The sequence below is a fragment of the Lepidochelys kempii genome, chromosome 16 (genome assembly GCF_965140265.1).
Source record: "Lepidochelys kempii isolate rLepKem1 chromosome 16, rLepKem1.hap2, whole genome shotgun sequence".
Lineage (NCBI taxonomy): Eukaryota > Metazoa > Chordata > Testudines > Cheloniidae > Lepidochelys > Lepidochelys kempii.
This window is the reverse complement of record NC_133271.1, coordinates 23,040,324-23,064,836: the sequence shown is the minus strand read 5'-3', so window position 1 is coordinate 23,064,836 and position 24,513 is coordinate 23,040,324. Positions and strand designations below refer to the sequence as shown.

General features: G+C 45.1%; 1 protein-coding gene across 4 annotated transcripts in view; it reads right to left on the bottom strand.

Annotated features, from left to right (window-relative positions):
- The window catches only part of SNAPC4 (small nuclear RNA activating complex polypeptide 4), a 32,468-nt gene that overhangs the window by 4,130 nt on the left and 3,825 nt on the right, over positions 1-24,513 (bottom strand). Inside the window, exons 4-23 of one of the 4 annotated variants that reach the window (XM_073314599.1) lie at positions 23,827-23,988; positions 22,582-22,707; positions 21,094-21,172; positions 20,383-20,464; positions 19,380-19,484; positions 17,939-18,011; positions 17,352-17,516; positions 15,593-15,740; positions 14,991-15,097; positions 14,246-14,340; positions 13,577-13,671; positions 11,417-11,502; positions 10,419-10,832; positions 8,932-9,021; positions 7,680-7,929; positions 6,978-7,048; positions 6,513-6,620; positions 5,389-5,416; positions 2,607-4,747; positions 540-681 (exon numbers count right to left, since the gene is read on the bottom strand). In XM_073314599.1, coding sequence (XP_073170700.1) covers positions 559-681; positions 2,607-4,747; positions 5,389-5,416; positions 6,513-6,620; positions 6,978-7,048; positions 7,680-7,929; positions 8,932-9,021; positions 10,419-10,832; positions 11,417-11,502; positions 13,577-13,671; positions 14,246-14,340; positions 14,991-15,097; positions 15,593-15,740; positions 17,352-17,516; positions 17,939-18,011; positions 19,380-19,484; positions 20,383-20,464; positions 21,094-21,172; positions 22,582-22,707; positions 23,827-23,988 — 4,548 coding nt within the window. In that variant the 3' untranslated portion in view covers positions 540-558. Of the gene's footprint in view, positions 1-539; positions 682-2,606; positions 4,748-5,388; positions 5,417-6,512; positions 6,621-6,977; positions 7,049-7,679; positions 7,930-8,931; positions 9,022-10,418; positions 10,833-11,416; positions 11,503-13,576; positions 13,672-14,245; positions 14,341-14,990; positions 15,098-15,592; positions 15,741-17,351; positions 17,517-17,938; positions 18,012-18,898; positions 19,317-19,379; positions 19,485-20,382; positions 20,465-21,093; positions 21,173-22,581; positions 22,811-23,826; positions 23,989-24,513 lie in introns of those variants that run through there. The other 3 variants (XR_012155277.1, XM_073314597.1, XM_073314598.1) reach the window with 3 other exon arrangements.

Below are 24,513 nucleotides of genomic sequence, written 5' to 3'. Positions count from 1 at the left end.
AACTCTAAGGCCATCAGCAAGGGGCACACAGCAGCCGGGGTATAGAGAAGACACTGGGACAATGTTTAGGCTCTGCAGCAGGAGTCAATAGCTTTAAAGGCATCCTTCAAACATTCCTCTCCCCAAGAGCTCACTCCTCCTCACCTGAACAGTCATCCTTTTTTTGTTGTTAAACTTGTCTTATCTTAGCAACCAATCGTGCAAAACTATCAGTTGCAGTGCATTATCACCAATTCTTACCACGGACTGCAAGGACTCTGGGCTGTTGAGTCCATATGACAGTGAGTGGGCCTTTGTCTCTAAAGCACTGTATAAATGTAGCATGTCTTATAATTACGGTCTTTACAGATCACGGCTAAACAAGTGACTTCAGACCTGCATGCCCACAGGGAAGGCAAGACAGGCCTGTTTCAAACCACTGCTGTAGGCCTTGCGTCATGATTCCCAGGCTATTTCTAAGGTGTGCCTCACAAAAAAAGAGTCTCTCCAGGTCTCTCTCCTCAAGCTAGAAATAACAGCTTCATAGCGGAGTTACTAACATTTCTCCCCATGCTTCTCTCATGTCTGCCTCCTCCTCTTCCTGAAGCGAGCACTTCTCCTGGTTCGCAGAACTCTGGCCTCACCCACGTCAGCGCAGGAGCCTGAGACGGACTGCACAGCGGGCACTTCAGCTCCAGCACTCTGCAAAATAACCAGTGACAGGGCATGACTGCAGGCGGAAGATACTTGGGACCGCAGGAAAGACCAGAACCCCCTCACCCCCCACAAATCATTCAGGGATTCTGGCAAGGCTGAGAGGAAATGGAACGAAAATAGCACTCCCTTTATTCCCAGATCATTAAAAGCACAAAGCGATGCCTGTTCCCCTCGATCACACAGACGTGCCAGACAGTATGTGTCCTCCAACAGTGAGGAATACTACATACAGAGTGCAGTAAAAATACATCTAGCCAATGCTTGGGTGTTTCCTCCTGGGGACAGTGATACTGCGAGGGTTCAAGCTGGAGCCTTGCTTTTACAGCAGCTCCCTGGCTCACAGCCTCTGCCTGGCTGCGTGGGAACGATTCCTCCTCCCACACATGATGCTTTTGCCACTGCTGCTGGGGGTCATGCCGGGGCCCTGCTGAACAAGGGGCTCCAGAGTCTCTCAAAGTGAAAAACTCTTCCCCACCCCGGTGCAGCCACCTGGACCGCGCGCACGTTCTAGTAGGTAAAGGGAATCTAGTCTGACTTCTCCCCAACAGCCCCCCTGCTGCTGAAAAGAAGTCACTCTGACTGGATGAAGGTGGATGTGTAGCAGGACCTGCAAGTCTTCGCCCACACCTAGAGCAATTTGGGAGCTCCTGCTGGGTATGACTCCCTGTGCTTAGCACCCCTGTATCTGAGCTTGTGGGGCTGACGCAGGGGGGCAAGCCTAGCTGCAGGTTCTTCCCTGAGGAGAAGGGGTGAAGCCGGCATTATTCTAACACCCTTCAAACTGCCAGCTCCATGAAGAGAGCATCATTGGTCATACTGGGGGAGAGGGCATCTTTGATAGCACTTCTAGGAAGGGACCGCTGGTAGCAACATAGGAACAAATGAATGAGGAACAGGAGGGCCCGAGAACGAAGGGGTGGACAGTGACTATGCCTCAGTGTTACGGAGCTTCAGCAGGAATTTCTCTCCCCCTCAAAACCCCTTCCATCAGACAGGCATACAAGCACTTGGAAAACCATAGTCTAGTTACATATGTCACTGTGGAATAGGGACCTCACATTCTACATGGGGACACAGGTGCTCTTCCCCTTACATTGTGGATAGGTAACACAGTGGTCTTTGCATCTCCAGGATGTAAGGAAATCTCAGACACACCCAAACCTGCTAACCCAAGGTTTCCTGGGAGAGGTAAACAACTACAGGTCTTCCCTAAGCATCCTTTCTGCTTTGCCCTACTGTAGTATCCACCAGCACAAGCCTAAAGGAGGAGTTTTATGGGAAACACCACCAATTCTGTAAACAGGAGCTTTGAGAATAGGTCAAGAAACAGGGTTAGAAGTTAGAGGATCATTTGTGTTTTAACACTATAAAGAGAATTTAAGGGACTGGAAGATATAAAGAGATCGCAACCAAGAAATGCACTATTGCGAAACAAAACCAACTTCTGTGCCGTCATGGCTTCCAAAAGCCCTAACCAAATTCTCCAGATTCCCCCTGACAACATTCTACAAAGCAGCTCTGGGTTTACACCTGCAGCCCCGTGAAAATCTGCGGGTACTGTAAACTAACCTGAGCTTCCTATTTAACAGGCCCAGAGACACTGCACTGACTATGCTGTACCTACTGACTGGGTGCTCCGGGGAAGAGGGCTTTGGCATGGGTGGAAAAGAGTGGTGCGTAATCCAGCTCTAACATGTTGCATGGGAGCTTGATCTTTATTAGGGGAGGCTGGGGAAGTCATCCGACTTGGCTAGGCATTGTGTGAAATAGGGAAACTTTCTCCTAGTTTTCAACACGTAAATCCATGCTTATTCAAAAAGGAAAAAAACGTTAGTTACGAGCCAAATCCTAGCCTCACCAAATCCAATGGAAGTTTTGTTATTAACTCCAATTCAATGCTTTGACTTTACCTGATGGGTGATGTCAGCATCCTCACTCCCGGGGACAATGCCAGCTGTGCTATCCAAAGGTACTTTGGTTGGTTCTTTCCCACAGCTTTCTGCCTCCATCAGTTCCTTATCAGTAGGGGACTCCTCTTCGTCACTCTCTGAACTCTGCTGCCAGCTACTGGAGAGAGTTGTAGTCACTGTGGGAGGAGGCAGAGTTGCTAGGACAGCTGGGAGAGTAAATGCTGCTAAAAACCTGGCTTTTAACAGGAGATAGGCAGGGTTATCGCCAAGTTTCTGCCACACCAGCTGTCGGACAGCAGGCAGATCAGCCCCTGCACCCCCATCCCTGCGCTCCTCAGAGGTCCTGAGGCACGACACACGCTGCTCCAGCGTCTTCTTCTGCAGAAGCAGCCTGGAGAGCGTTTTCAAGTTGCACAAGAAAGGTGGAAAGTAAGCCAAGCTGGTTTCCAATGGGGCCACCGGGATGCCCCGCTTCCCTCTCAGCCACTCCTTCACCAAAGCCTCATCCTCAAGGGAGAGAAGGCTGACGTCCAGGAGGTTCTTTTCGGCATTGGGTGTGGGCAATCCAGGGGGGTTGTCCACGTTTGGGGTGCTCTGTGGCTTTGGGAAGATCGGCCTGTTCCTTGTTACCTGTGTACCAGGAGAGTCCGAGTTCTCTACTATGTTGTTACAGGCCAGAAGCCGATCCGGCCTTTGCACCAGGCTCCCTTCCAGCAGGACTTTTGGATTGGAGGCAACCCCGGTGAGCATATTGCAGTTATTGCTCTCACCTGTGCCAGGGAGACTTGGCAAGCAGAGCTGGTCAGCCCACGGAGTGCTTGCAGGAGGCTTCACTTGGGGCAACAACACAGGGCTGGGGTGCAGAGCTGCTCCTTCATCTGGAAGGCTCATTGGACTTGCACTCCTCTCTCCAGAGGAGTTGGATATCCTCGAGAGGCTGTTTAAAGAGGCAGGAGCTGGAGGAGTCACGCTGGGTGAGCTGTGCCCAGGGTCCAAGGAGGTTATGGATGAGGGACGAGTGGAAGGGTTTAAGCAAACAGTCTTCCCTGAGGGTGCCCCTTCCGCTAACTGTGGGCTCAGCACTTGTGCACCTGTGCACCTGATGGAAGGGTGACTTGCTTCGACTGGCATCAGCGGCACTCTTGGGGCAGAGGTCTCTCCAGTCCGACTCTGATTTTTGGCAGCACTGCCTATGATCCCAGCTGCGGGCTGCTTCCCTTGGCTGTGAACACTCACCAATGCTTGTACAGAGGTGGGGATCAAACCCTGTGGTGTTACCACCCAGGTGATGGGCATGATGTTCTTGGGAACCACGTGAGACCCCCTCTGGGGAGCTAGGATAGCAGGCAACAGATTGATAGCGTTCTGCTGTGATCTGACCAGGGCTGGGGCACAAGTCGTGGATGTGGAGGGAGAGGTTTCCTTGGGGCCTGACTTCATGGCGGCAGGGTTCAGAGAAATGGCTGAAGATGGCATCAATGCAATCTGATGCGGCACAAAGGCATGGTTTTGCAAGACTACAGGTGCTGAGCTGCCACCAAGTGCTGGAGCTTTCTTGCACCCCTGGGACAGGCCATTCTCCCCTGCACCCATAGGTCTGTCCTGAGAAGCCTCGCCTTTGGACACATCTCCCAAAGCTGCCTCATTGAGCTCTCTCTTGGATTTTGCTCTCCTCTCGGAGGAGCAAACGCTCTCTGCAGAGTCTGGGACTGGAGATGAATGGCTTCCGACAGGTTTGGGAGAGGGGACAGGAGCCACAACAGGAGTAAATGCAGGTAGGGGCACTGGTGCACACGCTGCCTGAGCATTCCTGCTACCTGCCAGCCCAGCTGTCGGAGGCTCACTTCCTCTTTGTGGGGCAGGAATTACCTGCTGCACAGGGTGCTGGATTATCACAGAGGGCGAAACCAACACCTGGGGGGCAAGAATCACTGTTCTCTGCAAAGCTTTCTTAGCCCTGGACTCCCGCAGCCTTTTCTCCCTCAGTAATTCTGAGACTGTTTTAGGCTTTTGCCTGGGAGTGGGAAGAGCAGGGACACCCGCCGAAACAGCTGCAGGGTTCTCCTTTGCTTTTAAGGCGATGGGCCTCCTGGCTCTTCCCTTTCCTGCGGCCTTCTGGGAGCGGGACTGTACTGGCAAGCCTGCAGAAAGAAGAGACTTTAGCAATGCTTTCAAAGTCACTCTCTAGCTATTAAACCATAGGGTAAGCAACACACAACTACCATTCATGCTAAAAGGGAGCTCCGGGGGATGCTATGACAGCAAAATGGATCGAATCAGCCCTGTTCTGAGGGCCTCAAAAAAAAAAAAAAAAAAAAAAGGAGTGACATACTTGAACCCCAGTAATGAGGAGTGAATGTAACTATCGTCCCAGGAGTCATGGGCGGTGCTTACTGGCAGTATTATATACCATTGAAGCGAACACCCACTCAATCAGGTCAACATAACAGCAGCATTCAGTATTAGACCGTGCCCAGGTGCTCTGCCAGAACACCTAGCCTTCAACAGTATTACCGTGCTAATGCCCAGAGATGATGTCACAGTATTGTTGGTCACCCTGTCCCTCCAGAATCTTTGGCCTTCTTTATTAAGTGGCATCTTTGTATGGCCAGTAATTGAATGATCAAATACAACCAGCTTAAAAGCTACCAGAGAGTAAAATTTAAAGTGATTTTGCTCTTGAGGCTTTTATCAGATTAGATGGAGAGTTATATTAACCAGGATTAACTAAGCACAAGTCCCTGTACATTGTGAAAATAAATGGAAGTGTTCGGGTAGGTACCTGAAGAGTTCTTGGAACTGCAGGAGGGCTGCAAAAAACAAAAACAGACATGAATTATGTTCTTGGGATATCTAGAGATCAGAGACATGGCACTGAAGTAGAGGGGACTCATATTGTGGATATATCATTTCTCCAGATGTTTCTGGGAGAGCTTTTACTCCTGCAGGAAAACATGATTCTGGCAGCTATGCATTGGTGCATCGCAGGAAAATATCCTCAGGACACAGAAAATATATGTCAGAAGTGGACCCCAACAAAACTAATGATGTCAGTGGAGTTGTGCATGTCTGATTTCTCTTATCTTCCCTCCTACTGACACCACATGCCTCTTTTGGAGAGTTTGAGCAGCAGGTCCACAGGACTTGGCCTAGAACAGTAGTCAGAACTTCTGGTAAGAGAGACACAAACAATCCTCTTTGGTAGATGATGTTGTTCTTGGAGCCAGCTGGCAACACTTGAATCATTCAGCCACAGAGCATCAGCTCATGAAGGCAAGGGTCCAGCTGACCCTTTCATTATTGTGAACACCAACAGCAAAGACATCTTCACTATTTCCCCATTACCTCCCAGACACTACTGCAATACAGATAAATAAGTGTTTCACTGCCTGCACATAGGGTATGGAGGGGATGTGTGGGAGAGCCTACCACCAGCTTTTGAAAAGAGAATCATTATCAGCAGACCCAGCGAGCATAAGGTATTCAAGCTTCGACTGTCTAGACAAGCCATTTTGCCAGTTGTAATTACAAATTCACAACAGCCACTTCCTCTTCTAATACAGCATTTCACTAGTAGATCTCACAGAGCTTTACATAGGTAAGTGACTTTTATTAACCTCATTTTATAGCTGAGGAAAACAGAGGTTAAGTGACTAGACTATGGTCACCAAGAGGTAGTGGCAGAACTGGAAACTGAACCCAGGTCTCCAACTGCCCAGTTCGGGGCTCTATCCACTGAGCTACATTAACGTTGGTTTTGGTCTCTCCTCTGTGAAAAGTACAAAGCAGCAGCTGACAAACAGAATACGTACAGCTTCCCTTGACACAAGCAGTCGATTATTTCCACCCAGGCATCCCCTTGAGGCCTGCACGATGGGACAGGGTTTGAAACACCACATACAGTACCTGCTGAAGTCTCCTTGCATTCCCAGCCATGGCCTTGATGAGGTTCGACTGCCTCATCTTCCTCTCACGAATAACCTTCATGCAGCCACTAGTGTCAATCTGGAAGAGCTACAAGGAGACAAAAATCTTATGTTAAAGTTAAGCTTGGAAGAGAGGCATTCTGGGGGTGGAGGGAACGGCACCCTGCAAACAGGAGACGTTTCATTTGAAGCATCTCAGGGTCTTTTTCTTGCCACTGGAAAGAAGCTAGGTAGTAGTTGATTCTTTTTATTGCAAGATTTTTTTTTTTTTTTAAAAAGCTGAATTTACAATCATGGCTTCTATACATGGGCCATATAAATACAGTGAGACATAACCATTCAAGAGCAAAATGGGGTGCCAGTCATGGATGTTAAATATCTATCAACTACAAGTATAAAAATAACTGTTAAAATTCTGGAGTCCAGTTAATGCAGCAGTGCCCACCTGAATGAAGAGTGCGAACACTGGAGTGCTGCCCAGCGTGACTGTCTGAAGCTGTTCTTGAATAACAAGAGCTGGAAAAAAAGGAGTCCAATGTAAAAAATAAAAATGTTAAGTGGACATTCACATAGGTCTGTGGAGGGTTATGAGCAGCACCCCTCCAATATCAACATTTGAGAAGCTGAATAACGACACTTGCAACTCACCCTGCTCTTATAAACAGACTGGCAAAAGAGAATCCCCTCTGTTAATACTTTATCTCAGAATGACCATATATTTTGAGTAAATATATAAGCATAATTCCCTGCCTCTTGATTAACAGTGACTTGTGGATAGGAAAAAGTACTGCTTCAATAAAATCTAACCTACACAGGAAGCGTGTGGTCCAGTGGTTAGGACAGGAGACTAGGAATATGACTCCTGGGTCCTACTGCCAATTCTGCTGCCATCTTGCTGTGTGACATGGGGCGACCCACTTCCCCTCTCTGGGGTCTCTGGTACCTGTGCTGTAAATGGTAAGAGGTAATGCCACTTACCTTACACCTGAGGTGGTCAAAGGTGCTTTGAGATCCTGAGATGAAAGGTGCTGTGTCCTAAGGCACAATCCTGGAGCCGTGTTTAAGAGTCTGGTACCATGCTTATGAAAGGTGGGGGGGGGGGAAGGAGAGGAGGACAACACTTAGAAACCTGATGGGTCAACGGTACCTTTTGTTTGACGGGACGCCACCCTCTCGGCTCTAAAGGCACAAGGCAGTAGGACATTGCCCACCCACGGAGTCACTGCCATCAGGAGCCTCCTCTCCAGCTTCTTTCTTTGGAATTGCTCTCTCTGGCGACGGTACTGTTTCTCCATTGTGTTCTGTAATCCCTGCAGCACCTGGCCGACTGATGTGCCTGGTGTCACTCCAGAAACCACTGCTGAAGAGGGGACACAAGGCTTCCGTAGCCCATCTTCCTGTATGTGGCAGAACAAAGATATAAACTCACAAAAATCCAAACCGGCTGCTGTAAATTAGCAGAGCTCCATGGAATTCTATGGAACAATGCCAATGTATGCCAGTGGAGGATCTGCTCCAGTGGGTTTTTATTCCATTTTACCAGCCACTGGGGTCAAACACTTACTGTGTGTTAAAATAAAGGCTGCAGGTTAGAAGAAAGCATATACACCCTGGATTTCTTACAGGGGGGGTTGAGGGGGTTATAGGTCAGACCACCAACATTAAATGATTATAGCAGAGCCATAAGATTGTTTAGGTTAGGAATTTAGGAATTGAGAGTACTGTTATCCTTCTGTTTCCTCTTCACTATCTCTTCATGAAGAGCATCAATGTGGGTTCATAACCACATCTTTAGGGATGCCAATATTATTAGTTACAGGGCACTCCACTATTTGAGTGTAGATGGGGAAAGGGCATAGGTTGTAAGAAGCTGACCAGTTAGACTGTTTGTTTTGCCTCCCTTGTTAATTGCACATTAGCTACCTATCTGCTTATCTACACAATTGAGGTTCAAACGCTGCTCCCTGTGGCATATCACACTGGATAAACCACCAGTTGAAACACTTGTGTGTTTGGTCATTCACGGAGGATTAAAAAACAAACTCGGCTGATCATGTGCGCACTAAAGTGAAGCCTTCCACCGGGACATATAAATGAGAAGTGCAAGGCACTAGGTTTAGTGGAGAGCACATGGAACTCTCAGTCCCTAAAGCCCTGGCACTGTTGAAATGCGTAGCCTGGTTAGGTACGCTTTTAGAGGCAGTCTCAGATCCACACACATCATTGGCCCTTTAACGAGAGCTCAGACAGGAAATAGGAGCATGGGGGTTAAAGTTGCTTTGGGAATTTTACTCCCTTCAGTCCATCGTATGGGTATCATGAAGAACATCTGGAATTACAAACAGATTGTCTGTGCTATTAGAGAGGGAAGCCAGAACACCCAAACAAAAGGTACTTACGCATTTCCTCTGAGAATAGGTATTATTTCTTAGCACTCTCCTCACATCTTCCAGGGTAACCTTTAACACTTGCTTTCCTCTTATGAATGCCTAGAGGAAAGTATACAAAAGCCGTAAGAACATAAAATGACCATACTGGATCAGACCAATGGTCCATCTAGCCCAGTGTCCTGTCTTCTGACAGTGGCCAGTGCCAGGTGCTTCAGAGGGAGCGAATGGAGCAGGGCAATTTATCAAGTGATCCATCTCCTATCATCTAGTCCCAGTTTCTTGCAGTCAGAGGTTTAGGGACACCCAGAGCATGGGGTTGCATCCCTGAATATCTTGGCTATTAGCTATCAGTGGACCTATCCTCCATGAATTTATCTAAGGCATGAACCAAAACAAAAGTTTACAGGATTAAGAGTCTTGTGAAGAACTAATCCATACTGCCAGCTGGATATCTGCATCAGAAGGACACAAGACACTCAATATTTCTGCTATTTGTTGCATTTTCTCAAAGTAACCAGCTCAACTTTCATTTGTTGTCAGTTTAACTTTGTCTCTCACACACAAGCCCAGTGCTGCAATGTTTGCTTTGCAGATACTTCAGAGGAAACTTTATGTGTTACAAAAGAAAAAAAAAATTAGGAAACCGAAATTTAGGACCCTTTTGACCCACCTGTTCTGCTTTTCTGGCTTCACAGTGGGGGGAGCAAACCTGAAACTTTTCCCAGAAAAACTGGGTAATTAAAGTCTCCACAAGCCATTCTCGGTAAAACTTTCCAAAGGCACCTCATCCTGTTGGGGTGTGGCAAAGTTGTTCAGGCAAATCAAACAGTATAACTGATTGAATATCAAGCCAATGCTATACCTGATCATTTGATTTTCCAGAACAACCTCGAAGAGTGTGATCCAGACACAGTACCATTACATTTTCCCCCTGAGTTATGCAAATACCTCATTTGCATTGAGATTAACAGAGGCTCCCACAGCCAATATACACTTTTGTTTGTTAGCTTTTAACCCCAGATGCTCTACAATTTATATTAACAGACCCCTGTGCACAGAGGGCTCTTCCTTGCCCCAGCAATACCATCATCGGGGGGAAAGAGGGGCGCGTGGCCACTGTTTGACAGCCACATGAAGCCACAGTTTGGGCAGGAAGAGAGTGTCATGGCAGAAGGAATTGACAAGCAGAATGCATTTGACGACATTGGCACTTGGCTAGGACCTTGAGGTTAACACCCTATTCTTACAGGAAGTGCTACAGAGGCCTTGAGGATTCTAAAAAGGCCTTGGATTTTACGTTTCATCCAAAAGATGGTCTTTCTTAATGACACACAGAAGCAGCGGTCCAGTATTGATTCAGAGAAGAAAAAAAGAGGCCATAATCACACACACCACTTGCCTTTGCCATCTCCCATCCGACCTGATCAATGCTTCACAGCCTGAGCTCAGTTGACAGCCCAACAGTACAATTTTTTAAAGTAGAAGTCAATGCTCACCTCCTTTACCAGTTCTTCTGGATCCTTCAAATTGATGTCAGTAGAAGGTGGACACCCAATACCTTTCAGTATGGTACTTATCCCTGCTGAATCAGTTGGGACTCTGTCCCTGCCTCCCCCAAAAGATGTAGCTGGAATTCGTTTTAACTGTCCCTTTACAAGAGCACTTTTGGAACAGTAGAGGGAGGGAATCAAGTGTTTGGCTTTCCAGCACTTGGCCGGATCTGTCCTCGTCGGGATCCACAGGTCGAGGCCGGGCACCGTACCCCTGAATCCTGAGGGAGAGTCTATTTCGCCCTCAGAGCTATCCATTAGCTCTGGCTCTGAATCCTCGCTGCTGCTCTCTGAAGAGCTGGAACTGTGTCTCCGCACTCGCCTGCGTTTCTGAAGGCGTTTCCTTGGCCCAGACTTTTTCTGTTTAGCATTAAAAACACACACACACACACAACAAATAAGAGCTGACAAATATTCACCAATGATGTGTGTCTCCCCCATTTCTTCTTATTTGCAAGTGTGTTCAGCCCCCACTGAAGATCTGGCCACAGGGTGTGTCTACACTGCACTGTAATCCCACTTCTGTGGGAACCAGGCTTGTGGACTTGCTGTTTCCAAGCCCATGCTTGAGAGTGTCCACATGGCATCGTAAACCTGGGCTTACAATTTCTGGACCTGGGTCTCATGACCATGCTAACACATCCACACTGGACTACACCGACTTTCTGACTCAGGTCCACAGCTTGAGCTGCATCCATGCTTCAAGATGGCAGGGTGAGGATCCAATCACAGTATGACTCGGGCTCCAACCCACCCCACTAACAGGGTCCTAGGACCTGGGTCCTGAATGCTCACTGACCCGAGTCAGATTGACTTTTCCCAGTCTTTTCTTAAATAAGATGGGTCTACAGCATAGAAGGATGTTCTACTTCTAAACAGGTCATTTGATTACTGCAAAGGAAAAGGAACATAACCCATTACACCAGATCAGAGAGTTACAATACCTTAGCCCCAATCATGGCTTTCCATTTGCTTAGACACTGGGAGCCAGTTCTGTGTGGTAATTCAGAAGCTATTTTGGTCCAGTGACCTAAGGAGATAAATAGTTGGGCCATGTTAATATCTTAAATTAAGGAAAGCAAGTCCCCCTCTCACCAGATTAGCCTCCAGATAATATTGGATTTATACTGTTCAGGAAGATTTTTATTTAAGATTTTTTTCACTGAATAGTAATTCTTTTAAGAAAAATCAGGCATCAGAGTATCCCTCAAAATGCTAATTCTGAAGAGGTTATAGGTCATTAAATCATTATATCTGGACCCTGATCTAGCTTCTGTGTCTAGGTCTGCTACAGATGTGCTGGCTGACCTTAGGCAAGTCAAAACCTCTGGTACCAGTTCAGGAAGTCAGACAAGAACATGCTTAACTTTAAGCAGTGACGTCAAGGGGACTTAAACACATGCTTATGTGCGTTCCTGAATCCGATCCTCTGCGCCTCAACTTCCTTCACAGCAACATGTAGAATACAGCCTACCAGACAGGGGTTACACAAGGATTAAAAAAAGAGGGATGTCAGTTTGAAGTCTGGTCAATTTAAGAAAAATTCCAACTAGTTTCAGATCCTACACCTGCCCTGAGCTCCCAGCCAGTTTTTTGTGGCTTTATGATCACATTGTATTACTTTTAAAAAGTTCTCTCTCTCTCCCATGCCTCTCTGTGAAAGGCCCTGATAGAGGAAACTGACCAGCTACACAGGGAAGCTGAAATGGACAATACGCAAAGTGCTGTGAAATGTGCAAAGTACATAAACTAGAAAAGTGGGTGACTGTTCCTCTCTCTAATCTCTTTCAGTTCCAGTAATCTGAGGAGTTACCTGCGTCAAGAGTAGGTCAACATTCAGAAAGCAGTGTGATTTTTAAAGGAAGTGCTTTTCACACAGAGTTTAAGGTCAGGAGGGACCACCAGATCATCTAGTCTGTTATCCTGTCTATCATAGGCAACCACCACCACCCAGCCACCCACACACTAAATCCAGCCACCAAAATTAGACCAAAGCATTACAGCTCACAGGAGACTAAACCATTTTGTGCCACAGGCAGAGAATAGGAGGGACAGAGGCACCCGGGGCCCTCACAATGAGAAGGAAAGGAGATATACCCAGATAATCCTGGCGAGTGATTAGTGAGTGAGTAGTTTGCTAATTCAAAAAACTCTCCAGGAACAACCTATACACTGCAGAGGAAGCCAGAAAAAAAACAAACAAGGTCACTGTCAATGTGATCTGGGGGGAAATTCCTTCCCGATCCCACATATGGTGATCAGTTAGACCCTGAGCATGTGAGCAAGAGCCAGGCAGCCAAGCACCTGAGAGAAACAGAATGCTTGGTGCCACCTCAGGACCATGGCCTACCCCCTATCCATGTCTCACCTCCTGCAGTCGCCATCCCTGATGCTTCAGAGGAAGGAGACCACAAAAAATCCTAGTTACATTGTGGGGAGATGGGGAAAAATCCCTTCCTGACCCCTGCAGGTGGCCAGCTAAAGCCCTGAAGCACGAGCTTTAGGAACACAAGACTGGATGTGAGCCAAATGAAAAGTGCTATACAAATGTTATGTAATTTCTTGTCCAAAGCCACGAAGAGTCAGTTTCAGAGCTGGACCAAAACTAGAGGAATCCCTAGTTCCCAGACCTGTGCTCCAACTCAACCTCTCTTTGCTATACACTTGTAGCTGGTGTTAGAAGCAGGAAAGAAGATTCCCTTCCAGTAATTACTATTAGAAGAGGAAAGTGTATAGCTGCCTGCCCAAAGCTTCTGTAGTGCCATAAGATCTTATCCTGAAAGAGAATGATGCACAGGGGAGCCCATTTATAGAATTCTTCCCCCTCTACTGGTCAACTTCACAAGCAGAGGGTTTCTGTAACCAGGACTGCATATTGCACAGAAACAACTCAAGACTTCTTTAGGTAAACAGTCTCCCTCTTCCAGAGATCACTACATGCAGGCCATACCATACATGGAAGATTGCTTCTTACTGAGAAATGCATATTGCAAAGCTCTCCAGTATCAACTGCAGGATTTTAATGAAATTGGGGGGGGGGGGGGGGGGGGAGGTAGCTCAAACCATTACAAGCCCTTAAAGATCATGCCACAGTGAAAACTTACCCACACCATGTTTCTCTACCAGTTCAATTAACTTTTCTTCTTCATCTAAACTCCACCTGCCTTTCTTTACGTCATGGTGTAATGCATTTAAATACCTAGAAAATTAAAAGATTTGATACAAAAGATTAACGGGATTAAATGTTCTCTTTCTTGAGACATGTTTCTAAAGTTAAATGGAGAGTAAAATCAGTGGACCCCTTCCTTCCCCACGTAGTCCCACATACCTGTATACTTGACACTGCAGAGCCATTGCTGGTAATGCAAGTCCTTGGTTCTCAAAGATCCCAGGACTCTCAATTGAGTAGTAGTAAAGGCAACACAAAACTAGATACACTTCAAGCACAACTGCTAATTTAGGGCCTAATCCTGGAAGGTGCTGAGCACTTCTAACTCCCCACATCAGTGACAGATCACAAGAGTCACTGACTAGACTTTTCATAGACATGCACACAATAATCAAATAGTGAAAATGTGGGAGGGGATATGCTGAGATTCCTTCTGGCCCCTGTTCTATTTAGAATATAGGTTTTGAAGGTTTTTATTTGTGAAAGGTGCGTAGAGGAACTAGGTGCACGTATTGTAAAAATCCTTTTTTTTTTAAAAAATGCTGCATCTTTGTTACAAAAGGAGAGAACTTGGAAGCAAGATTCCTTTAGTCACTATACGGACCTGTCTCTGCATTGAGCATCACTCCTTCCTGGTACCTCTGTCCGAATTTTATACCAGTCACGCTCTCCATACTTAGCAACTGCTGCCAACAACTTCTACATGAATTAGACAAAGAAAAATTAGGCGGGTAACGCATCCAAGTCATTCCAAGCTAACAAGTCTCCACTGGCTGGAATCTTTTGGGAATTACCTAGCTATACGCATCACACCCTGCTTTTAATTAATTCTGCCTCCATTAGGTCTGTGCCCTCCCAATCACACCCACCCTCCCTCCCCACCCCCATAGAAGAGGCAAATAAAGATCCATCACAGGAGGACTTTAATTTGGGGGCATAAATTATCTGGCATGACCCCTCTGAGTAACTCCAAGGATCAGCAATGATAAAATTAATTTTACTTTTAATAATACCCATTACTTTACCAAAGTTCATTTTCAAATGAAACCACTGCTACACTGGTCTAGTGCATGAGGAAGAGAAGTAAGACTGGCATTTCAGCTCTAGTAAAATTTGGTCAGAGCAAATTGGAAGCTCTTCAGGGGAGAGTTACACATCTACCTCTGGGTCTGTACAGCACCTATGCCATCCTTGTAATAGAAATCACAACCCGCTTCTGTCCCTGGATAATGTGTGAAGACAGTCAAGTGTCCATAGAACACTAATTAAAGTTAATGTTTCACTAATGAACCCAGCAGAGATTGCATGTTGGTCATTTTTCTAGCACTAGAGAAAAGAAAGGAATTTACAGCATCTTCCTCTGGTGTCCAGAATCCTTTCCTTAGGTTGGGATCCACACTCTTTGTCCAGCGGTAAATTAGCTGCATAGAGTCTCTTCCTTCCATGTAATAAGCAACTAGAAATTGAAAGAAATATTTAAATTCTGCTTTTAATACGATGCTTCTAGCATTCCTGTTAAAGCACATTGTAGTTATGACTTAAATATTTAACTTCTCAAACACAACTGGCATGTAACAAAAACCGAGAACACACAGTGTGTAAGAAGTGTTACCATTTATACTAGAATCATGCGTATTACAAACATACACCACTCCCAACAACAAACCTTGCAGCACCCGGGAGGTTTTGCATCCAAGTACTGACCACATCCATCCTTGGAAGATATGATGGACTCCTGGCACCAGGTGTCATGACTGCAGATGAGCCTTTTAAATTAAAGGAGGAAAGTCCAAGGATTGCATGAAATTAACTCCACCTCTCCAGAACAGGGAGCATGTCACCTTTTGTATTTGGAAAGTGCATCGCACATTGGGAACATCACTGAAAACAAGACCTTGGAGACTCGGGCTCCGTGAGTACAAGGGAGGGGGTTGCCTTGGAGATCACTTACTTTTCTTGTAAGGTATGTGGCTTCCTACTCTCATTTCTTGAACGAGCTGTAGAAGCATCTGGTCCTCTTCCTTTGTCCATTCTTTCCTCTTGAAGTCTTTATTGTAGGCTTGAAACTTCTGCAGGCACTGGAATGCACTTCGGTTTGTCTTAATAAAAGAACAAAAGTTACTTAGATCACAAGGGGCATTGTGACCTAGGAAAGAGAGGGCTGAATCAATCTGGCTCTGGCATGAACCTGTGGTGGTTCAAATCCAGTCCTTTTAATTATTAATATTGCAGTAGTGCCAGTCAGGGACAAGGGCTCAATTGTATTAAGCACTACACACAATGAAAAGACAGTCCCTACTCAAAGAGCTTGTCACTGAAGTTTAAGACAACCAAGATAACAAGTGTATACAGCACACGGAAGGGAGCACCAGATGACAGTGAAGTGATTATAATCATTGTCAATTAATGGTCCAACACCAGCTCTCACTGATTCGTTATCTTTCCTCCTTTCACAAATTAAGGCCAGAAGAGCCGATTATGGTCATCTAGTCTGACATCCTGCATAACACAGGACAGAGCTTCACAGCAATTTCTCCATCAAGCCCCGACCTTGCGGTTGAGCTAAAGCATCTCTGTTAGAAAAAGACATTCAATCTTGATTAAAGACTTAAAGTGATGGAAAATCCATCATATCCTTTGGTAAATTGTCACACCGGTAAATTGTCCCACCAGCAAATTACGCTCCGTTAAAAAGTTGTGCCTTGTTTCTCACTTTGAATCTGCCTAGCTACAACTTCCAAGCTACTGGATCTTTGTTATGCCTTTATCTGCTAGATTGAAGAGCCATCCTTCAGAACTCTTCTCCCCACATAAACTGATCAAAGTCACCACTTAACCTTCTCTTTGAGAAGCTAAATAAATTCAGCTTATGCCTCTCCCTGTATGGCAGGTTTTCCAGACCACGACTTTTCTCAACCCTCTTCAATTTTATGACATCCTTTTTAAAGTGTCGACACTGGAACATGGTGCAAGGAGTTCCCTGCTGCTGTACAAATGGTAAGTTATTGCCACCCAAGTGGGGCAGTTACACACTGTTAGCCTTCAATTGACACTGCCTGGAAAAAGTCCTGCATAGATTGGAGTGTGTGTTGACATGCCTATGAAGTGTTCATAAAACCCACATTCACTAGAGTCAAGAAGGGAAATGTTTTTCTGGTTGCTTCAATTTCTAGAAAGTGAACAAGTTAAGAGGTTTTGGTTACGCTCCCTCGAGTGTTTCTCACAAAAGCATTTGTTAGCATGGTTTCTGGCTTACATTTTCCTCAAGCAGCAAGAGGGTATACAATAAAGAGAAAACTTGCAGAGAGCATCTTTCACCTCTGATTTTAGTTATAAGCGCCAGGAGTTTGGTGATCTCAGCCTCACCTCCCCTGGATGTGCTAGCAGAAATATTCCTTATGCAATGCCAGTACACAACTGGTGTCTTACCTATTGGAGAAAGGCCCAGAACTAGAACAGCAGAAATGCTAGAGGTCAGAATGGAGGAGTATGTGTGGGGAGGTCTGCATATAGCACCTGCCTACACTATGCCTTGCTAGGACTCGCTTGGTTTATCCATTTCCTGAGCACTACAATGAACTTCCTTTTTCAAAACAGCACCCTACAGTACACCCATCACTGCAAGTCACTTCTCAGCACAGACTGCATTATTTTCAAATCTAACCCTACGCCTCAAATAATTATTTGGTTCATAGCGGGGAACACCTTACCCCAAGCTCCTGGGCTATAGTTTGCCAGTCCAGACAATTATGTTTCGCAGCTATTTCCTTTAACTTCTCTATCTCCTCTTCATTCCACTCCCTCTTGTTGATGGTCGGATGCTCCCAGTTCTGCCAGAATTTCCTCAGCTCTTCTGCGTTGCGACTTCCATCAAACTAAGAGAAACAACACAGATTGGCTCTGCCTTGCAGACATTACCGAAATATCCTAGCAAACTGAGTGAGATTGATGCAAAAGGCTTATTTCTTAAATAAATTTTCAAATATATTTTGCTGTTATAATCTTGGTGTAAAGAGTTGGGTATTTTCCATTGGCACCTAACTTTTGAATCCCTTCTACAATGCCAAATCTCAAACCTGTCCCCTCCCACTTTGAACCCAGATGGATATTTGGAAGTTAAATCATGGTTTGGGTTGCAGCCCTTTGAAAAGAGTGAAGTGCTAAAGGCTGGGTTTTACCTCCCTTGTCCACCCAAAGTAGTTCTTTATTTCACAAAAAGTCCCATTGAAATCAATGGGGCAACTTGGAGAGGAAGGGAGGCAGAATCTGGGTCTAAGTAATTGGTCTACCAACTTACATTGATGTTGGAAATCTTCTCCCAGTCGTGCTCATCCAGTCTGTTTCCTAATAAGGCCTCCTCTGGCAGATGGCTAAAAGTATGGGGAAGAAGAAATGATCACATCAACCATTGGGTCTCTTTCTATGCCTAATCTTGCAAAGCGCTGTACACCTCCAAATCTCATTGCCTTCAATGGGAGGTGTAGAGACTCAGGCTCTTAATCATTGTTAAGATGATCTGACACTGGCATTTGCTTCATCTGTTTGCCTTCCCTCTCCCACCCCTGGCACACCTGCACAATACAGGCTTTCTAGGGACAGATACTTCCTTTGGTAACATCAAGGCCTGCCAGCAAACAGCAAGAGAAGGTAAGCACTTCTGTTTGTTAGGCTCACAGCATGTCATGAGACAGGTTGTATGGGACTGAAGTGACACGAGATTGGAAATCATTCTATAATGAAGACAAAGGGATCTAAGGGCTTCAGACTCCCAATTCTCTCTGAATTCCAATAGAAGTTGGTTCCCTAATTCCCATAGGCCCCTTGGAAAAAAATCCTCAACACTCTGATTAACAGGACATGCTGTGTTTAGCACAATGTGGACCAGTCCATGACCAGGGCTCCTAGCTACCACGACAACACAAATAAATGACAATAGGTACACACATTAATTAACTCCCTTAGTATATCGTAGCTGCCAAAGCTGTAATACACCTACCGTATAACTTAGACTTGTGTCTAAATCCTCTTATGGACTTTAGAATGTCTCTAAGAGAGTACCTTAACCTGTGTATAAACTGTTTTTTCCTTTCACAGCACCCAGACGTGACAATGCCCTAAGGTGACACACTAATATACTTTGCAATAGGGGTGATGAAAGGAATGCAGAAAAGTGTTGTCTACAAACGGTTAATTTTTATAATTTAGACAAGCCCAAATGGCACCTATTTGAATGAGGCAAATTCACACACACACGTACCTTAGCGCACACAGATTCTTGACGCTCGCTTTATAGGAGTTTAACTCTACCACAATTCTGAAATGCACTATACAGAACATCAGTACACCCAAAGCAGTGCCCAAAGCTTTACAAATGGCTCTGAATTCCTAACCTCAATGCAGCTAAACTAAAAGCTTTTGATTGCAACACTTCAGTACTGGAGGCAGAAGTGATGAGACAAATCCAGATGCCTACATTTGCATATTAATACCTAAAACACTCTACAACACTGCTACCAAATAGTTGAGGAGTGAGGGCTCTGAAACAATGCTGGAAGGTTTGAACACTGTTTTTGGAATCCTTTGCAAACCAGAATAAGACAAGGTTTTCCCAGCTTAAGTCTGTTGGTGTTTGAGCTTTACAAATGTCTTTGGGGCGCGGGGGGAGGGGAGGGGGTGGAGAGGAGGGGGAATCCCTAGAAGAGATAGTGTCCACTTCACCCAGAATATAATCCTCTCACTTGATCTCCTCTATTTCACGCTCTGCTTCTTTGACTTGTTTTTCGAAAATCTTCTTTTCCATTTCATTCTTGGCTTTTTCCAGTTTCTGATTCAAATAGCTGAGCCTGTTTAAGGACATTTCCAAGATTATGAAACATGACTAAACAGAAGCAAGGGTAAGTGCTATAAGATAGTGTTAAAGTTGGCAGGCCCAAAAGCTGGGTTCTTTCTTCTGCCATCCTTATTCCAAGGAGCTTATTTCAAAATCCAACGCTTTGCATTTGTCCCCACCTTCCAGAAAACAGCCCCCAGCCAGACACTCTTCCACATAGCAGACCCACTGCTCATGCTTTGCCTCCTCATCTAGACCAAGTGCTAATCTACAGAACAGGTGACAGACCAAGTGCTTTCCCCACCCCCGCAAGTTGGATCTAAGAAGATCTGCATGGCTGCTGCGGCCACAGACAGAGAAGCGTGCCAGGTCCATGGCTCAGACAAGCCATATCCCCCCAGGAGCCCAGTGCAGGGAGATACTGAGTAGGAACAAGAATCTGTTTCCATGCTGTTCAGTTTATTCTAAGATGCACAGCTAGGGCTCAAGGGCTACACGCTAGCCCTCCAAGCCCAAACGTCACAGCTCCTGTAACAGGATTTTAGGCCATACCAATTATATTAACGGGAAGGGCTGAACGGCTAGGAAATGTCTTGGTACTTTTGAGATATAAAAGCGAACTCCCAGCCTGCTAATTACCGGCAATATAAATCACTGAGTCATTCACATCTTGACCTATGCTCCCTACAGTCACAGGCTGACCATCCCAGGCCCAAACACACAACCCTCTCCCTGCTGTGCTTTGTAACCTCACTGCAGGTGGCAGTAACTGTGCCAAGGCATGCACTTGAGAGAAGGGAGGTGGAAATGATAACAGCTCTTAGTCACTCTCCTCCCCACTGCCTAACCAGCCATTAAATCCCAGAATACACTTGTTTCATTAGCAGCGATGGGACTTATGCTTTGCTTACTTCAGTAACTTTGGCTGAAGCAGACGCTGCAAACGGTCACTTATTACTGATTTGTTCAGCAGGCTCTTCTCTCTGCTTTTCCCTGGGGACAAAACACAGATTGAAGGCACAAAGTCACTAATACAAGGCCACCTCCAATAAGTAAACCCACTGGCTTCAACCACCACTTCAAAGTATCCCCAGGGTCTCTTGGAAAGGTCCACGTGCATTGTGCCTGGATTGTTGCTGGTCCCCTCTGTGCCTAGAGGCACAAAGAAACAGAAAATCTGGGTTCTATCCCTGGTTCTATTGCTAACTTGATGCGAGACCCAGCTCATGGAAGAGTGTCACCTACTGCATCCCTAGCACCAATTTTGTAACATCGAGGTGCTCCCATCAGAGTACTGACCTGGCACAACCCTGCTTAGCTTGTGTGAGCTAATAGGACAGCTGCACAATTTAACATGCAATGTGTCAGGGCAGATGCAAGGGAAGGGAAGAGCCTTCTATCAGCCACGCCAACATTCAAGGCTAGCAGAGTTTAGCATAATTCAGAGCAGTCCCATTTACTTTTAGCGTCTGCACCATTTCCATGGTGCATTGGTAGCTTCAACGCATAACAATGTGAACACTGAAGAAAAACAAGGAGGAAGCGGATGCAGAAAACCTCAGTGAGTTTGCCAAGCCTACTACAGAACATGGAGCAGTGCACACAGACAGGAAGTTTCTTACACTTTTTTATAAGCAGCTCCTCAAAGGATTTTATGCCTTGCGCTGTCTTTTCTCGGGTATCTTCATTGGCAGGAGGGCCCTAGCAAAGATCAGAGATGTCAGATACAGCACAAATGTTACATTTTTATTGAGAATTCAGCTCATTCCCAGAGCTCTGATACCAGCACTGCTATAAAACAGATTTGACAATTCAAGCCTGTGCATTCACACTCTCCCGCTGCACAGGGCACTTTACAAACTAGTTCAGAGGAACTCCATAAGGGATGGGCATGCAAGCAGCTTTATTCCCATTTTATGAATAGGGATCTTAAGGGAGTGAGAAGTTAAGTGATTTGTCCAAGACTACAAGCAAGTCAGTGGCACAGCTAATGTGAGAACTCTTGAGTTCCTTTCTTTCTACCCAGCGCTCAGTCCACTCATCCATGTTGAGTGTCTCACACCAGCTGGGAATTGGGTTGAAGAGCACTTTGGGTAATGGTATGCACGCGACACCTGCCCATTCCAATTCAAAAAAAAAAATGTGTGACCATTTCGGATAAGGATTCATAAATGAAGAGCAGTTATTATTTGTATTACAGTAACCACAACCGAGGTCAGGCCCTAGTGGGCTAAGATACGTAACTGTGGCACTGACAGGTTGTGAAGGCCAAAACTATAACTAGATTCGAAAAAGAATAAGATAAATTCTTGGAGGATAGGTCCATCAATGGCTATTAGTCAAGACAGTCAGGGATGTAATCCCATGCCCTAGGTGTCCCCAGCCTCTGACTGCCAGAAGCAGGGACTGGAAAACAGTTGATGGATCACTTGATAATTGCCCTGTTCTGTTCATTCCTGGCACTGGCCACTGTCGGAAGACAGGATACTGGGCTGAATAGACTACTGGTCTGACCTAGTATGGCCGTTCTTATGTAACAAAGATGACAGCCCTTGCCTCAGAGAGCTCAGTTTACATGACAGTCAGGACGGAACAGGTGGGTAAAACAGACAGTGGGGGTTGGGCTGGGAAGATGAGGTAACAAAACAAAGAAGTCACAGCTTGTCACTTGCCTGACATTATACTGTGCTGTGCCTAGAAAGCTTGGTGGGTAGATTTCCATGCTATTACCCAGAATCCTCTTCCAGGTCACATGCATTTTATAACTGAATGGTTATGAACATATATTTTAAAGGCACTCCTTTGTTTTCTGGATGCTGTATAAGCCAGAATTTTGTTTGGGGGGGGGGGGCGGGGGCGGACAGACAAACAAGACATTTCCCCATGTCTTTTATATCTTAAGAGTCTGATAGGCAAAAAACTAGCAAGCAAACGATAAGCTAAGTCTCTATCTCAAATCAGGGGAAACAAAGAAAAACAAAACCCACTGAAAACTTAGATGCAATGACCTTAGCATTCAGCAATGTTCATTTCAAGAGGGAGTGCAAGTAACAAACTAAGGCTAAATGTCACTGGAATAATGAGCATAGTATGCATTTAATTATACTTACAATTCCTGATACTTTATCCTTGAAGTATGGCTTCATAAAATGGCCCAAGAACATATTCAGTGGTAGAAGTTTACCATCTCCTGCCTTTGCCATCTTTGGACCACCAACCTCACACATAATTTCTTTCTACAATACAAATCATTAATTGAAAACCATACACTTCACAGAGACTTAAATGATTCCACCTCAAACTCAGCCAGCCAGCGGCCCTGCTGTTATGCATATCCCAGGCTAAGCCCCAATTACCTTACACCATCACACTATATATATTAGCTAATCTTTTAATTGTAGTTTCTGCAACCTGGCAAATTTCCTATGTAACTGCCAAATGGACCAACACAAAATAGAGACAAGAGCAACTTGCTGTAATGAGCAAAAATCTAGCTGTCACCATCCCAGTGCAAGCAAAAAAAGCCTAACTACATACATGTGCTACATGTCAAAATCACCAATGGCAAGGAATGAAGCATCCAAAACCATAATAGAAAACCACCAAAAAAACCTGTTTGCATTGTGAAGATTAATATCCCTATCTTAGTTTTATCCATAGGGCCTATCAAGGCGTTATTTCTGAAAACTTCTGTGCAATCTACTTTAAAAAGAAATTCCTTACCCACATGGTACCAATTATAATAAAAATCTAGTTTACCTCCCACATTGATGCTTTTTTTTTTTTTTTTTTTTAAAAAGCTTCACTCACTTTAGCTTCATTCGGCTTCATTTTTACTGTAATGTTAGTGCTTCTCCTACATTAGGAAAATGCTGCTTGGAAGTTTGTAACTCATCAATTGAATGCTTTTTTTTTTTTTTTAAATTAAATAGCCCAGTGAAAACAGACCCCTAAAACAGAATTTCATTAAAAAAAGTCTCTCTTCATATTAGGTTTTGCAAGTCATTTTAAACCCAGATTTAGGGCCCAATCTTGCCAATCCTTACAATCCATAAGCAATTCCACTGAAGTTAATGGAGCCACTCACGATTCCCAGGATCATGCTCTTGGTATACAAACAAAATCAATAGGATTCCTTTACTCTGCAGATCATGCTGCCCTCTGCTGATACTTGATAAAATCTTCAAAGTTCCAGAGACTTGAAGATGATTCACCAAATAAATCACAATTCAAGGACTCAAATTTACTCCCACTTAAAAGACACCCACAGGACTTCTTCCCTCATTGATATGAATGGGAGAAAAATCACACCCCAACTGTGCACCAAGGAACATTTTTCCCCAAGTTCCACCTGCCTGCTGTTCTTTGTTTTGTGCGATCAGAAGGTTGACTTCCTCTATCTTTTCCTGAATAACTTCTTGATACACGAGGTTCATCTGTAAACATGTTTCTGGGTCTGCTGGGAGGTTGTTATCAATGTCGTCGTCATCACTACTGCCCCCTTCTTTCTCTACTTCCTGATGTGAGGCGAAATAAATGTGATTTAAACAGATAGAAGGGAAGAGAGCCAGGCTTGCTTTGAACAGACAGACAGTGATTTTAATTTAACCAGCCACTACCATTAATGTCAGGAATATTGTGTAAATCCTTCTGAAAAGAACTGTGCATCTCTAACCCGGCTGTCCTCTTTAGTGCTCTCACTGCCAACATCAACCTTGTCTATTTCCCCTCTCTCTTGTCCTCTACTGATTTTGGACCTGAACTTGCTTCCATTGAAGTCAATGGGAATGTAGCTACTGGCTTCTACAGGTGCAGTATCAGGCCCTTAGTACTTGCCTCTTCTCTGGCCAGTCTCACAATTTTGCAGCTGTTGATGCCAGGACCTTCTCCTCTGCTGTATGAGCCAGCCTTCCAGAACTACGCTCCTGACTCTTCATCTCATTTCTCCCCCTCTGCTGTTATTTATCCCCAAACGCATGATTTCTAGAGTGTCTAGATATAGTTTAGTATGAACTACTCAATAAAAACATTGTGGGTGAAAC